At 41.8% G+C, this 13763-nt stretch overlaps 1 protein-coding gene across 1 annotated transcript in view; it reads left to right on the top strand.

The window, feature by feature from the left end:
* Positions 1-1218: 1218 nt before the first annotated feature.
* Positions 1219-13763, top strand: part of RIN2 (Ras and Rab interactor 2) — a 37099-nt gene continuing 24554 nt past the window's right edge. The window contains exons 1-4 of the mRNA XM_009956381.2: positions 1219-1257; positions 2407-2501; positions 10748-10937; positions 11528-11639. Coding sequence (XP_009954683.2) covers positions 1219-1257; positions 2407-2501; positions 10748-10937; positions 11528-11639 — 436 coding nt within the window. The remainder of the gene's footprint in view (positions 1258-2406; positions 2502-10747; positions 10938-11527; positions 11640-13763) is intronic.

The following is a 13763-nucleotide window of genomic DNA, read 5'->3' as shown; positions in this document are numbered from 1 at the left end:
GGGAGTTGTTTCTTAGTCTCACATGCGCACACCCTCTCTGAATACAGTGCATGATAGGGGCGTGCAGCTTTTTATTCCCTGTGGAGGCTGGTAGTTATTTTCTTCATTAGTAAGTGTCAGCCCAAAAGCATGTTTCCTGCTACTGAGTAGATGGCTGGAAGACCTGAGTGTTCTGAATTCCAGAGGTGTCTGGGTCAGATTGCAGAGTTTTGGGTGGCTGATCCAGTTATTGGCTAGTTTGGAGTACCTAACCCGGGCCATAGGTTCTCTGTTCCAAGGTCAGCACAAATGACCCCAAACCCTGGGCTGTTTGCTGGGGTAGCTGAGCAACAGGGCATGATTTCACATTGTGGCTGACAGAATCTAGTGAGTTGCTGGAAAGGCTATGTACTCACAGCCTGATGCTGTCCTGTTTCCTGGTGTCTGCTCTGGAGCTTGTCTGATCCCCTCAGAGATCATGTTCGGGTCATTAAGTGAGCAGAAAACTAACCAAAATACGAAGTGAAAAAGTGTTCCAACCTTTTAGCAAGCTGAACCAGCAAATGGGGCTAGGCAAAAAGCCAAGCCAGCCCAAGGGAAGAAGTGGAACCTCCCTGTTCAGGGGCAGCACACCACAGCATGAAACTCCCCCTCTATCAGGTCAGTGAGAATTGCACCTGTATTGCATTTCAGATGATTACAAGAATAAAGGTATTAAGGATGATGATGCTAATGCAGTAGAGGCTTTAAAAGAGAAAAAACAAGGCAGTGTGACCTGAAGGATTCAGTCAGTGGTGTACTGGCTAGAGCTTGGTGCTGTTCTCTGAGCACCAAGGTCAAAGCTTCCCTCCAAGGCGATGCTGCTGCCCCTAACCGTTGTCAGATGTGTGTGGTGATGCAATGACTTTCTAGTGAGGCACACCTGATAGCAGTGGCATGTGTTTTTTTTCACTGTGTAAAGCCAATGTAGGGGCTGGATTCATCCCTTATGCAAAAGGAGGGCTGAATTTACCTGTGTCTAGCAGGGCACTCAGGCTCTTTTTTGGAGGTCTTGTTTCATGGGGGTGCGGGGTGCTGCAGTGACGTGCAAGGCTGCTCCATCAGGATGACATGGGTTCTTCCTGCTGCTCTTTCTCATGGTCAGGAAAGCATTGCTCATGTCTCACCGCAGTGATTCAGGGAGTGTTTGAGAGTCAGCAGGTGGAAGATCTTTATAAACTATAATGCCAGTGGTACAGTATGGCTGGGAGCTCTGACCTTGACAGAAAGAAGCCTATGGTATGGGTGTAGTGTATGGTAAATCATTCTCACTTAAGGTTTGCTTAATGGACTTGGCCTACTATAAGTGAAGACTGAAATGTCTTTTGAATTGATCAGAAAATGCTGCACAGCAAAGGAGGGTGTGAATTTCTGAGGTAGAGGAAAACTTCCAGTAAAACAGTATAGGAAAATGTTGCCTGCAATTCTTTGAAAACGCAGCTGTACTGAGCTATCTAACACTAAGGGGACTCGGGTTGTGTCTTGCATGTGACTGAAGACTGTTCTAACTTGGAACAGAAAGCTGTTCTTACTTTATCTGCCAGCGTTTATGTTTGTTCTGGGGTGCTGGGTGGTGGTAGAGGAGATGGCATCATTGCAAACCTTTTCATTAGGTTTCACTACAGGCAGGAGAAGAGGGAACAACACTGCCAGGGCTTACATACTGTCATCCTGCTGTGTGTCAAGCAAACAATGCAGTTGCTGCAAAGAATGTCCAAGGCGCTTTGCCTTGCAAACTTCATAGTTGGTTTCTGCTCAATAAACCGTTTCCCAGACATCTGGCTAGCAAATGCTGTGTTTCTTAGGATACAGCCCTAGTGCTAATCTCACCCACTTTAAAATGAATTCTTGCCCTTGTGTCCAAAATTAGGATTGTGTTCCACCTGAGCTGAAGTGTTACAAGGCAGTTCTCTTTCAGTTGAGTTGTTCTGTTCAAGTGCAATCCAAGACCTAATGGGAAAAGCAGCCACCCATTTCCTTCTTGCTTTCTTACTTTTCATCCACCACAATATCATAATGCTGGCTTAGTGTCCCTTCTGAAATAACTCTTGCAGATGGAACTCTTCTAATTATATTTTTTCTTTTTATTTGGGAAAGTTTGGTTCTTTTAAGTTGTTGTATAATTTGTTGAGGCTGCAGATTTAGTATATTTAAATAAAAAATCTAGCCAACCTGGAAGGTTTTGTACTGGCACAAAACAGGAATTATTCTTCCTCTGAGAATGATTGTAATGTCCCCAACCCTTACTTTTTCCTTTGCAAGGGGAAGTCCAAATAGGATGCGATTTAAAAAAAAAAGTTTGTAATCTCTGGTGACTAAACTTGCCCGGACTTCTTTTCCACGCCTCTTCCACTCGCTTGACGTCATACTATTTTTGTCCCTTTCTAGCTCATTGACACAATTGCCTCAGAAATCGGAGAACTGAAACAGGAGATGGTACAGACAGATCTCGCAGTGGAAGATGAATCCGCTCATTTGCGAAGGTGATTAACACATTTCTTTTCATAGTTCTGGAGGTGTACCTTGACAGGAATGTTTTCATTGTGCTCTCTTCTTGGGAGGCTTATGTCCTAGCACTTTTCATCCTAGCAACATAGAGGGTGTAGATAATCTTGCTTTTGATTCAAGAAATTTGTCTTTGTGCAGGAGTGCCCAGAGATTCAGTTGTTTTGTGTATTTGCCTTAATAGCTTCTGAAAGCAACTGAACTTCACTTCTAGTTCCTTGTTACAGACCTTGGATACTGATGAATGCCTAAAGCAGGAAACTACTAATGTTAGTCCCATTGTCTATGGCAATGAGCTTTACTTTCACACTGTAAAAACTAAAAATGTCCATTGCTTCAAGTGGCTCTGTGAAGATTCAACGTACAATAACTTGATTTCTGTTGTTGGTTTAGGAAGTAAAATACTGACTGTTAGGAGGTGATACCTATGTGGGTTATGAGTTCATTTAAATGTCAGCATCTTGCACGTTAAAAAAAAAAATTAAGTAGATGGGGGTATTTCCTTAACCTTAAAATTGAGCTGTATGTTACAGTGCTGTTAAAAGTTCTGGCTTTTTAAAATAGATCATGCCACGTAGGTGTGGACTGTGGAAATTTGTCATGTTAAACTTGTACCTTTAAGTGTGCATAGTGAGACCCCAGCATTTTTGGCTTTGCTATGGCTGTTGTGCTTGATTAGTAATGTCTGTTAAACTGACATCTGGAGGATATTCAATATTTTAATAATTGTGTTAACAGGAGAACATATTTTTGTACTTAACTGTTGAAATGTTTGTTGCAAGAGGAAAGAAACCCATGCAGGCATTCTGTTTTATCTGACTGCACAGTCTGGGCCAGCTCTGGAGCTGGTAGGCTTTGTTCTTCAAGGCAATGAGTTAATGAAGTGGATAATAGTTTGTTATTTAGAATTACATCCACGGTCTGTTTAGCATTTTTTTTTCTTTCTAGAAATAATTTTGAAATGTGCTAAAACTTACTACAATATAAGTTTAAATTATTTAAATAAAACATTGAGCCATAGCTTTGTTGCCCAAGTGATAAAGAGCATAAGACAGCTGAACTAATGAAAGTCCTTGGCTATGTTCCTGGTTGCACATTATTCAAGTTTATAAGCTTCTGAAAGCGCAGTTCTTTTACAGGGGCAGAAAGGGTACTTTCTCCATTTTGGTGGATTCAGCTAATTAATTTCAACGATCATTAGCTAATTTCCAGTTAAGAAAAAGCTTCTTGTATCTTTGAGTACACCATATGCATGAAAGACTAAGATCTACTGGCTCTGAAATCTTGGTGGAAATGGTCAGTTAAATCTCCCCATTCTACAGATCCAGGAGGTTTTTTAATTTTTTTAAAACTGAATTTGTTAAGTTGAGTGCAAAATATATTTTGATTAAAATAAGTGAAGCTAACAATGTGAGTAATGCAATTTCCATGACTACTTAACTGAATTCAATTTTGTATTGAAATAAGTGGTCCAACAAAATTCTTTTCTGTCACTTTCCAGATGATAAATGTAAAATTGAAATTTGATTAAATTAAGGTAAATTTTTGTATGACTACATAATTTTGAACCGCGTACTTGTATGTAAGGAAGAAGCTGTATTGAAGCTGGTATAAATATATAATTAGTTGTGCAGTGATACCTTTTGTTTATATAGAACTACAGAGCAGTATTACAGTAATTTCAACTAAGGCTTTCCAGAGTTCTTGTTTAAGCTAGACTCCCCAAAAGGATGTGCTTACTGTTGTAACTTTATTTCTTTGTAGTCAGTTGTCCTGGTTTGGCTGGAACAGAATCCCAGCCCAGCCATGCCAGGCAGGCCATTAGCAGTTTGGAGTCAGCCAGGACAGCTGACCTGTTAGCTACAGGTGTAGCCCACACCATCATGTCATGGTCATTAGAAGGGGGGAGGTGTGCTGAGGAGAGGGGAACTCCTGTGGGGTTCCTGCTGGCTTCTCTTTCCTTCTGCTCGTGAGGGCTGGACATTTTAGGCTGGGTATAACTTTGTATACTTCACTTGTTTTGTTGTTTCGATAAGTCTGCCTTTGCTTCAGCCTCGGTGTCTCCCCTCCTTTTCCCAATTCTCCTTCTCAACTGGGGAGGGCTTGTCAGGTGATAGAATAACTGCTATAGTTTAACCCCAGTAGAGGCTAAACATAGATGTTAATTTAAAGTTTTATAATGTAGGTTGTGTTTTTGTTCTGCTGTTCAGAGGTTAGTATCTTAATGTGGCATATGAATTTGCATCTAGAGAGATTTGAGCTAAAAGGAATGTCTCTTTTCCTCGCTTATTTTTCACCTTAGCATGTATCTGTATCACCCAGAACAGTTTTAGAAAGGCAGTGGTTGCAAGAGCTCTCAACTGTATTCAGAAAAATAAGTACATGAAGTTGCGTGTTTGCAACTTTAGTGTTGTGGTGTGTGGGTTTTGGGTTTTTGTTGTTTGCTTTGGTTTCAGTTTGGGGTTTTTTGTGGTTGTGTGACTTTCAGGTTTATACTACTCCCTCCAGTTATATTCCGGGCTTGTCTCCCCTTATTACATCTATGACCCAAGTAATATGGAGAATGATTCAAATAACTGGGCCACAACTTCAGCTTGTAAGCATGTAAAAGCCAGGCAAAAAAAGAGGCTTGTGAAAATGTGTTTTAGGTGGGACACTCATGCCATCCATTTCAGTATTCCAGTGTTTGATGCTTCCTAGCATAGATGTGTATCTTGGTAATGCAGGCGAGTGGAGTTGTCAGAAAAGGGCATAAATGGGGTAAATTTCTGACATGTGCTGTACTGGTGACCTTTGAAAGGGCAACTAGAGAGCTTCTGCATGGTAGCTAAAGTCTGTGTAGGATCAGGGGAGCACATGTGACGTGGCTTGTGGCATCCAGATGGTCTTTTAGGAGGCACTCTGTCTCCCTCAAAGGCCCTAGGACCCCTGTGTGTCTGTTGTCTTTGTGAGTGATGGTGAGGGGGGAAAAGCTGGCTGCTGTCCCTCTGCAGGGAAGGCTGTAATGCCCCAGTTTTCCTGGAGCATTTGGTGCCTGTGAAATGGCTCAGGGATGCTTTGCTGATGGAGATAGCTGCTGCAGCTTATTCCCTCCCTACCCGGTTACCGTGAAGAAATGGGCAGAACTTTGTTCTCTCCCTGTTTTGCACTGGACAGCCCTTGTGCCTACATTTTTCTGTGGCAGTTATTAACTTAAGTAACAGTCCTCATCTGTCTTGCATAGTGAATTGCTTCTGTTAGTATTGACAGGTAAGCAAGTACCAAACAACCTTTTTCCCAGCCAATCTGTCCTGTCCCTTCAGCTGTAATGGGATGGAGAAGTGACAGTCCGGCTGCTGAGGAATGGGGTAATGCTTAGCAGAGGCTTTATGCCCTCTCCCATCTGATGCTCGATACAACTCTATAGGGTAGGTTGGTGTGATTAAGGCCTTGCAGAATTTGCAGAAATCCAGGCACTTCTGCAGTGGGGAGTCAAACTAGGTTAACTGTGGGGAGCCTTTGATGGGACTGGATCAGGGTTTGTGCTCCTTTGTGATTTTTAGAAGGATTCCCTTTACCTGCCTGTTACTGTTCTCTTTGCCTTTGTGACTGAGAAACAAGAGGAATATTTCTCACTGCTGAGTAACAGTGGAGTGGGAAAACAATGAATCTGGACACAGAGCTGTGTTTTGCAAACCTTCGCACCATGACAAAGAGTTAGCAGCAAGGCTTTGGTAAGCTGCGTAGCTGGGGAGATGCTTAGCAGTGTACTGCCGTGGACAAAGAGCAGACCTCTTCTCTCTCTCCCCTTCCCCCTGGGTTACATGATCCTGATATGCAGGTAGCCTCAAAGCAGGCCAGTCCAAGCAAAAAATGGAGTGAGGAAATGTAGACACATTCAAGTGCAAGTCAGAGTCCTCATCTTCGTTATAGTATCAAACCTGGTCATTCACTATGACCCTCATCCTGGCTAGTGAGGATGACAGGCTAAACCCATAGTTGCTCTTTCATTTGGGCTGGTAACCAGCCTTCTCCATAGTGTGGGAGCAGACTGAACCGCTCAAATGCTGATAGTCATCTAGGTCCTTCCTATAACTCCTCTTACATCCTCAGAAGGATGGGTAAGTTCTTCCACAGAAAGGGGTGTGCATGTGTGTGTATAAATCCTACAGCAGCTGGCATAGGTTAATTAAACACAGCAAACCCATGGTTGTCCTGATAGGATGTGTGCACAAACTGGATGTATCTCACTGTGTAATCCCAAAGAGAGAACAATCCATTCCTTGGGCCAGTGTTTGTCAATGCAGGAGGCTGGTGGTGGTTGCAGAGCCTCAGTCTCTGTCTCAGGTCCCACAAAAAAATAGAAGAAACATTAGAAGTTCAGGTTATACAAGGTTAGAGCAAGAGGTGTAGGTAGGAATTAAGACAGCAAAAGAAAATTGCTGTAGCGAGCAGGACCACTTGCTTCATAGATGTGTGATCAAGGTGTGTGTTACAGCCCTGTGGGTATGTGGGAGAGGATCATGCCAGTTACAGGCTTCAACCTGTTCCTCGTCCTTTTTACTGCGAGCTAAATCTAATCAGGATGCAGCACAGCATTGTTTATCTTGGCAGTTACCTCTGTTTACTTCCCTCACATTTAGGAGTTTTCTCAAATTTAAGGAAACTTGCATGAATCACTTATTTTCTTTTTCATTGTGATTTGCTTTGAAACTCCTCTCCCGTTGGAGAGGAGACAGTGTAGTACCCCTGTGTTAAAGTAGGCTGTCTGTGGAATTCTATTTGTGTTTCAGTCTTGAGTGTAATGTGACCTAGTCAGATTGTCCTTTATTGGGAGTCACTGTAAAAAACAAACAAAAAAACCCCCAAAAAAACCCAAAGTAAAACCAGGAGAGAGATTTGATTGTTGGATAATACATGGTATATTTTGCTAGTGTTTAGGTTACTTCTTATTCTGTGCACTTGAATTAATCAGGTGATAGTGAGGAATTCAGGTGATGGTACTTTCAATGCTATTGTTTCTAAAGAAGTTATACATATATCCCAGTCCCAAATAATAATGATTTTATAGTCTAAGACATAACAAATTTCAAGAACTCCTAGGTGTCAGGGTTTGACTGTATGTCTAGTGCTCAGATCATTAATTAAAATAATTTTAAGAATAAAACAGACTGTGATGCTCAGTAGTGCTAGACCGTTGCAAATAGGCTGTCAAAACAGACATGGGCTTTTGATGACTTGTGTTTACCTCCTGGACCTTGGGAAGTGGTTCTCATAGGTTGTGTGTGGTTTGCCAGACATGGTTTTTCCAAGCTATGCACTTGCTAGAGTTCACAGGTCTGATCTTTGCCTCTTTCTTTATTATTTGCATAGGAAGTAAATTTTTTTAAGGGTTTTTGTTCCCTAGTTTTACCTTCCTGCAGATTGCAATAACATTCTAGTACTGATCTAGCTGAGGTGCATCGGGGTCACTTGAGCTGGTAGTGTTCAGGAGTGGCAGGAAGTCTCATCGTGATCAGATATTCATAATCTTCGGCTTATTTCTTGAGGGGGCAGAAGCAGCTGGAACAAGGAAGGGCATGTGTATCTAGGTCAGTAAGGTGTGGGCTCACACATTGCATTCCTCCTCGGGCCTCAGCATGTGGGAGGGATTGTGCATGTAAGTACCTGGAGGTTCCAAAAACCCAACAGTTCCCTATTCAGATTAATCTTCAAATTTATAATGATTTGGGTGTGTTTGACAACATTAAGCCACCCATATTGAAAAACAACACTGTGACCCTACATATACATGCAAACTCTTACTAGCTTTAGGTTGTTCTGTGGTAGCAAGCAGTGCCAGGCCTTATAGCTGATAGCAGTCATGCATCTTCTTTAGCATGTGATGTAACTTCCTTTTGTAGCCAAAAATTTTTTCCCTCTCAGACACATTCCCTCTGCAACATGTTTATTTTCCACCTCTTGACTAAGGAATGGAAATAAAGTTATATCTATATGCCCACAGGGAGCATCTGTGTGTAACTTGTGCCTTTGCCACAGCTATCTTTGGTTTCAAATGTTGCTAACTGACTCTGAAGGCAAGTGGAACTTCTGAGCAGGAGGCAAAACTCATGTAAACACTCTTGTGATTCATGATTTGACTTTTGTGGAGATTGATACATTACAACACTAGGTTCCGCTGGGACTGTGGTCAAAGGGGAACCCAGGATTCTCATTGTAGCAGTTTCAGAGCTCTGTCATAAGTGATGTAGACACTATGTGTCTTTCCGCCCACAACATGTTTTGGTGTATTTTGTGCCCCTTGAAGGCATATTGGCAGTTACGAACAGCTTTTGACACTTGGGTAGGGAAGATTTTAGATGACTTGTAAATCTAAAAGGCATCACATAAATAAGCAAACAGAGAAAAAGAACAAAAAGGGAGAGGCACACAAGTGATCTGGTAGTGGTAATTGATCTAGGTAATGAAAAGTTTGAATGATTGTGCCTCGTCCTTATCTGATCATGCAGTCCAAGTTCTGTAGCCCATTTACTCTCCTTTCTAGTGCTGTCCAGAGATGGTGCAAATTGCTGACCAAAGCTAGAAAAAAAGCAGTTTTGTTGTTTGGGTGTTTTGTTGTTTGGTTAGTGGGTTTTGTTTTGGGGTTGGCTTTTTTTTGGGGGGGGGATTTATTGTTTGGTTTTAAGTATTCAAATGCTCCTGTGCTTGTGAAGTCTCTACCCACTTGCTCTGAGTACAGTAGCTGGCATGATAAAGGTGGTAAATGCTATTAATGATGCTTACTGCCTGTCCAAAATACAAAGTTCAGAAGAGCTGCAAGACAGTTTGCAGTGGGGAAATGCAGCTGCATTGCTCTCTGCCACTCAGGGCCTCTTCTGCCATCAGAAAAGGTCTCTAGGGAGAACACAACCTCTGTGCCTGACATCTTGGTGAGTCAGATCTTGAGCTTGCAGGGTGGTTTTTGTCTATACTCAAATATTGTCATCAGGAAGCTGTTACTAGAGTAACTGTTCTGTAGTGATTTCTAGCACTGGAAGAGTTGCAAGATACACTTCCAGTTCAAAAATGAGGAATCTGAACCAGGAACACGCATGCAATTGTACTGGATGTTCTGTATTATATGAATGATGGCAAAGCTTTGCATAATAAAAGGAGTTCTCAAAGCATTCAATTTATTTTGATTTTTAATGCATAACAAGTATCTGTAGCCTCCAAGAGCTGTAATTCATCACTGAATTTAGCAGTAACTTTAGCTGCCCTGCCCCAAATAAATTTTAACCTCACATTAGTTTGTCATGGTCACATTTAGTTTAGCCTTTATTCCTCAGATAGGAGTCAATCCAGAACCAAAGGAATTAAGGCTATAAATATACAATTCCTTACTTGCTTCTGATCCTGGGAAGTGTACTACTAAAATGTCAGGTAAGGACCTTTCATGGCAAAAATGTACATATTTACATAATTTAGAGTGTAGACCATAAAAGTACTACCACTTAGGATGATTTCTTAATGAAGCTGTGCCTTAGGGAGGGTTATTTGGGGGATTTAACCTTTTTTTTCTTTTCTTTTCTTTCTCCTTTTTCTTTTTTCCTGACTGTGGTCAGAGACCACTTGGCAGAAGGGAACAAAGATGGCTACACAGCTGTGAAGATGACAGGGACAGTAGTCTGGGGATAAGATGAAGTGATGCTAGTTTGTGGGCTTCTGTTGTGAAAATAATCCCTACAAGCAAATGGAGAAAATGCTTGTGTTTGCAGTGATAGCCACAGGTAGTGAGTTGCTCCATTGTCAGGCTATTGAACAGATTTTTCTGGCAGACAGGACAGGGGAAGATTTCTGTGGGTTGCAGCTTTTGCAATCTATTTGCGTATAAAAATATCCAAATTGCACAAGTACCTTTGAAGAGAAGTTTTTCCAAATGTGAACATAAAAGAGAAAGGAGGTGAAATGTTCAATCAGTCATGTATGCATATACACCTGTATCTGAACTGATGGCCAAATTTCAACAAGCTAATAGAAGAATGCTAAGGCTTATCTTAAAGCTACCTGTTAAATCGTGTATGAGTGAAAGAAGGAAATCTTAAGAGAATTTTTGTGTATACTAATTATATGACTTCTCAGTAGGAGAAATACCAGTCCAGGATGCCAGCAGTGCCATTAGCTTTGTGATAACTCTGTTCACTGAACTCAGCGATTGTTTATAGGAGGTTAGAAAGTCTAATTTTTTTTTTTTAATTTTTCACAGCCTAGTAAAGGGCATGGATAATGTCTCTCCTGAGAAAAATGATGTAAGCTGCCCCCGGGACTCTGGATATGACAGCCTATCCAACAAGCTAAGCATATTGGACAAGCTCCTTCATACTCACCCTGTGTGGCTGCAGCTTGGCCTGAATGATGCGGAAGCCATGGAAATCCTGCAGGCCCAACCTCCCGGGGTAAGGAGTGATGTTTGAACTTACTTGATTCAAGTGTTTAAAAAACCCCAAACAAGCACAACAACCAAAAAAAAAAAATCAAATAAAAAACCCCAACCAACCAACATCCATTGATGTTGAGCAACTGATGTCATCCACCTGGACTTGTGCAAAGCATTTGACACTGTTCTGCACAACTTCCTTGTCTCTAAATTGGAGAGACATGGGTTTGACAGATGGACCACTCGCTGGATAAGGAATTGGCTGGATGGTTGCACTCAGAGTCATGGTCAGCAGCTTGATGTTCCATGTGGAGATCAATGATGAGTGGTCTTCCTCAGGGGTCAGCATTGGGACCCGCGCTGTTTAACGTCTTTGTGGTGACGTGGACAGTGGGATTGAGTGCACCCTCAGCAAGTTTGCTGATGACACTGAGCTGTGTAGTGTGGTCGACAGGCTGGAGGGAAGGGAGGCCATCCAGAGGGACCTTGGCAGTTTTATACAGATTCAGAGATCATGAAGTTGTTCTGGTTCCTTTTGTCTATAATCTGTCTCTATTAAGGCATCTGTGATGAAGCTAAATCCATGTCCTTTTGCCTTCTTCACAACAGATATTTCTGGTTAGGAAATCTGCAACATTGCAGAAGAAAGTCATCTCTCTGCGTCTGCCCAGTGACTGTGGGTCCTGCCTAAAAGAATTTGCAATAAAAGAAAGCACATACAGTAAGTTGTGAGTTACATGCTTTTCAACTATTTGTCACCCTGTATGAGCCAGCAGCACTCTGCATTGTTGAAACCCACAGCAGAAGATATCTAAAGTTGTGCAAATAGTCTTACAGACTGCTTACAATGCTCTATGAGGAGGGCTCTGCGAGTGTGATACAGAAACACTTAAGTCTGTGCTGGACGCAACTGGGCTATTTCTTTTATGTACCTTGCTGAATCCAGAATTCAACTACTTTGGGTAGTTATCCTCTTGTGTAGAAACACAGCCTATAATCCTGTCTGCTGTCAACGAAACATCCTTGCATTTGCTGGTACTCGGGGGACTGTTCTTGGATGCAACTCTGTCATGAGCTCTCTTTGTCTACAGATTTGGGTGTGGTGGTTTTGTTTTGTGGGTTGGTTTTTTTAATGTAATAACTAGATGAATTTTAACCCTTTGGAACCATTTCTGCTGCAAGATCAATGATTTTTCTTTTCTAATTCCAACTGCGTTTATTCCCTGTTTTCTAATAGAAATGAGCAAATGTTAAGAGTTCCGGTCAGTGTCAAAATAACACTGCCCTCATCTCTTTAGAGGGAGGATGTGAAAAATGTTTGAAATGTAGGAATGAAAAAAGGAAGATGCAGCTGGTGAGTGTGTGTTTGTACAGAAACTGTAAGTGGAGAAAATGGTTCATTTTAACAAAGCGAAAACTGGAGAAAATCAGCAACAATTTCCGTTAAACTTCCCTGAAGCAGAGGGAATGTAGTTAACTTCTATTTCTGTTAGTAAACTGAGATAATTTTAGTTGGGTTTTTCCTTTTTACCTCTCCCTTCCCAGCCCCCAGCAACAAAAAGTTAGTTCTATGTGTCTGGGTTTGGTTGCAGTTACAAACAAGGCATGGCAAAGAGAAAAGAAAGCTATCAAGCATTGTTGATCTAAGTGTGATCTAAGGCTGTGTTTGTAGGCTTGTTCTACTAATGAATTCCCTCTCCCATCTAGAAAATAAAAAAATAATATATTATCTTTCATGAATAAAATTTTACCACAAGGGGGAAGTATCTACTGATGTTTTCACTCACCAGTAATAGTTGAGGTTTTAATTGTAGTTGGAGATCTGAACATTCATCATCTTAGCCTGCCTCCAGATCACCTGCATGCTTACTGTCTGCATTGTTAGTGTGTCTCTCAAAGAAATCTCTTTTTCTGGTCACATAAATTGACCTGTCTTTCAGTGTAAAGGTTGGATAAAAGATTGGTACCTGACTTCAGTTTTCCTCTGGTTCACGTGCAGATTTGATAGTCAGTAGCACTGGAACCTTGTCATGGGGGAGCTGGCCTTAGAGCATGGAATACTGACAAAACTACTCCTTTGCTACTCACTGAGAGGCGTTGCTGAGGTATCCAAAGCTGCTGCATGGCTTTTGGCTTTCTCCACCAAGCCCAGGAGTCTACCTTGTTTCAGCCCAGATGTCTCAAGTATCTGCAGCAGTGGAAGTATTCTCCTTGGGAGACGAATTTCAAAAGCATTCCTCTGCCAGTGAAACAGCCAGGGTGCGCACCACACCAGCTGGAGATTCACCCCAGTGATCTGGGTTTTCCACCTCTGGGATGGGCTGAAGCGATCACAGACTTCACGTTCACCCCTTTGTGGAAGTTACCTGAGGCTGCAAGAGACTGGTGTTTGTGTACTTCAGGAACCTGTCTTAGGCTATGTTGTGTTTCATAAATGCTTTTCCTTCAGTTCTGGTCTGTCGTGTCCAGAGGTGAAAGATCTAGACTGTTTCACTCTAAGAGCTGCTTCTGCTTGATGTTTGTAGTTGTTGGGTGAGATTTGTCACTGGAAACAGAGCACTTAGAAGTGATTGCCACCTCGCTTACATTATGTCGTTATTGCTGTGAACAACTATTTATATCAATAAGGCAGCATGGAGTGGGAAAAAATGAAAGGTATTGCTCGTGTCTTCCTCCCCCATTGTACAAGACAATGGCACAAAGCAGAATTGTCTGAGATTTTTTTTAAAGGGTTCTCAGGTTAAATGGTTTTCCTGAAGTGAATGAAAGTTTATCATCTCCTGTTAGGTGCTAACACATCTGGGGAGAAGACAAGTGAGTAGAATGGAATGCAAAAAGAGGAAAT

The sequence above is a fragment of the Leptosomus discolor genome, chromosome 2 (assembly GCF_034619465.1).
Source record: "Leptosomus discolor isolate bLepDis1 chromosome 2, bLepDis1.hap2, whole genome shotgun sequence".
NCBI lineage: Eukaryota > Metazoa > Chordata > Aves > Leptosomiformes > Leptosomidae > Leptosomus > Leptosomus discolor.
Note: the sequence above shows the minus strand (reverse complement) of the source record. Positions and strands in the feature narration are given on the sequence as shown.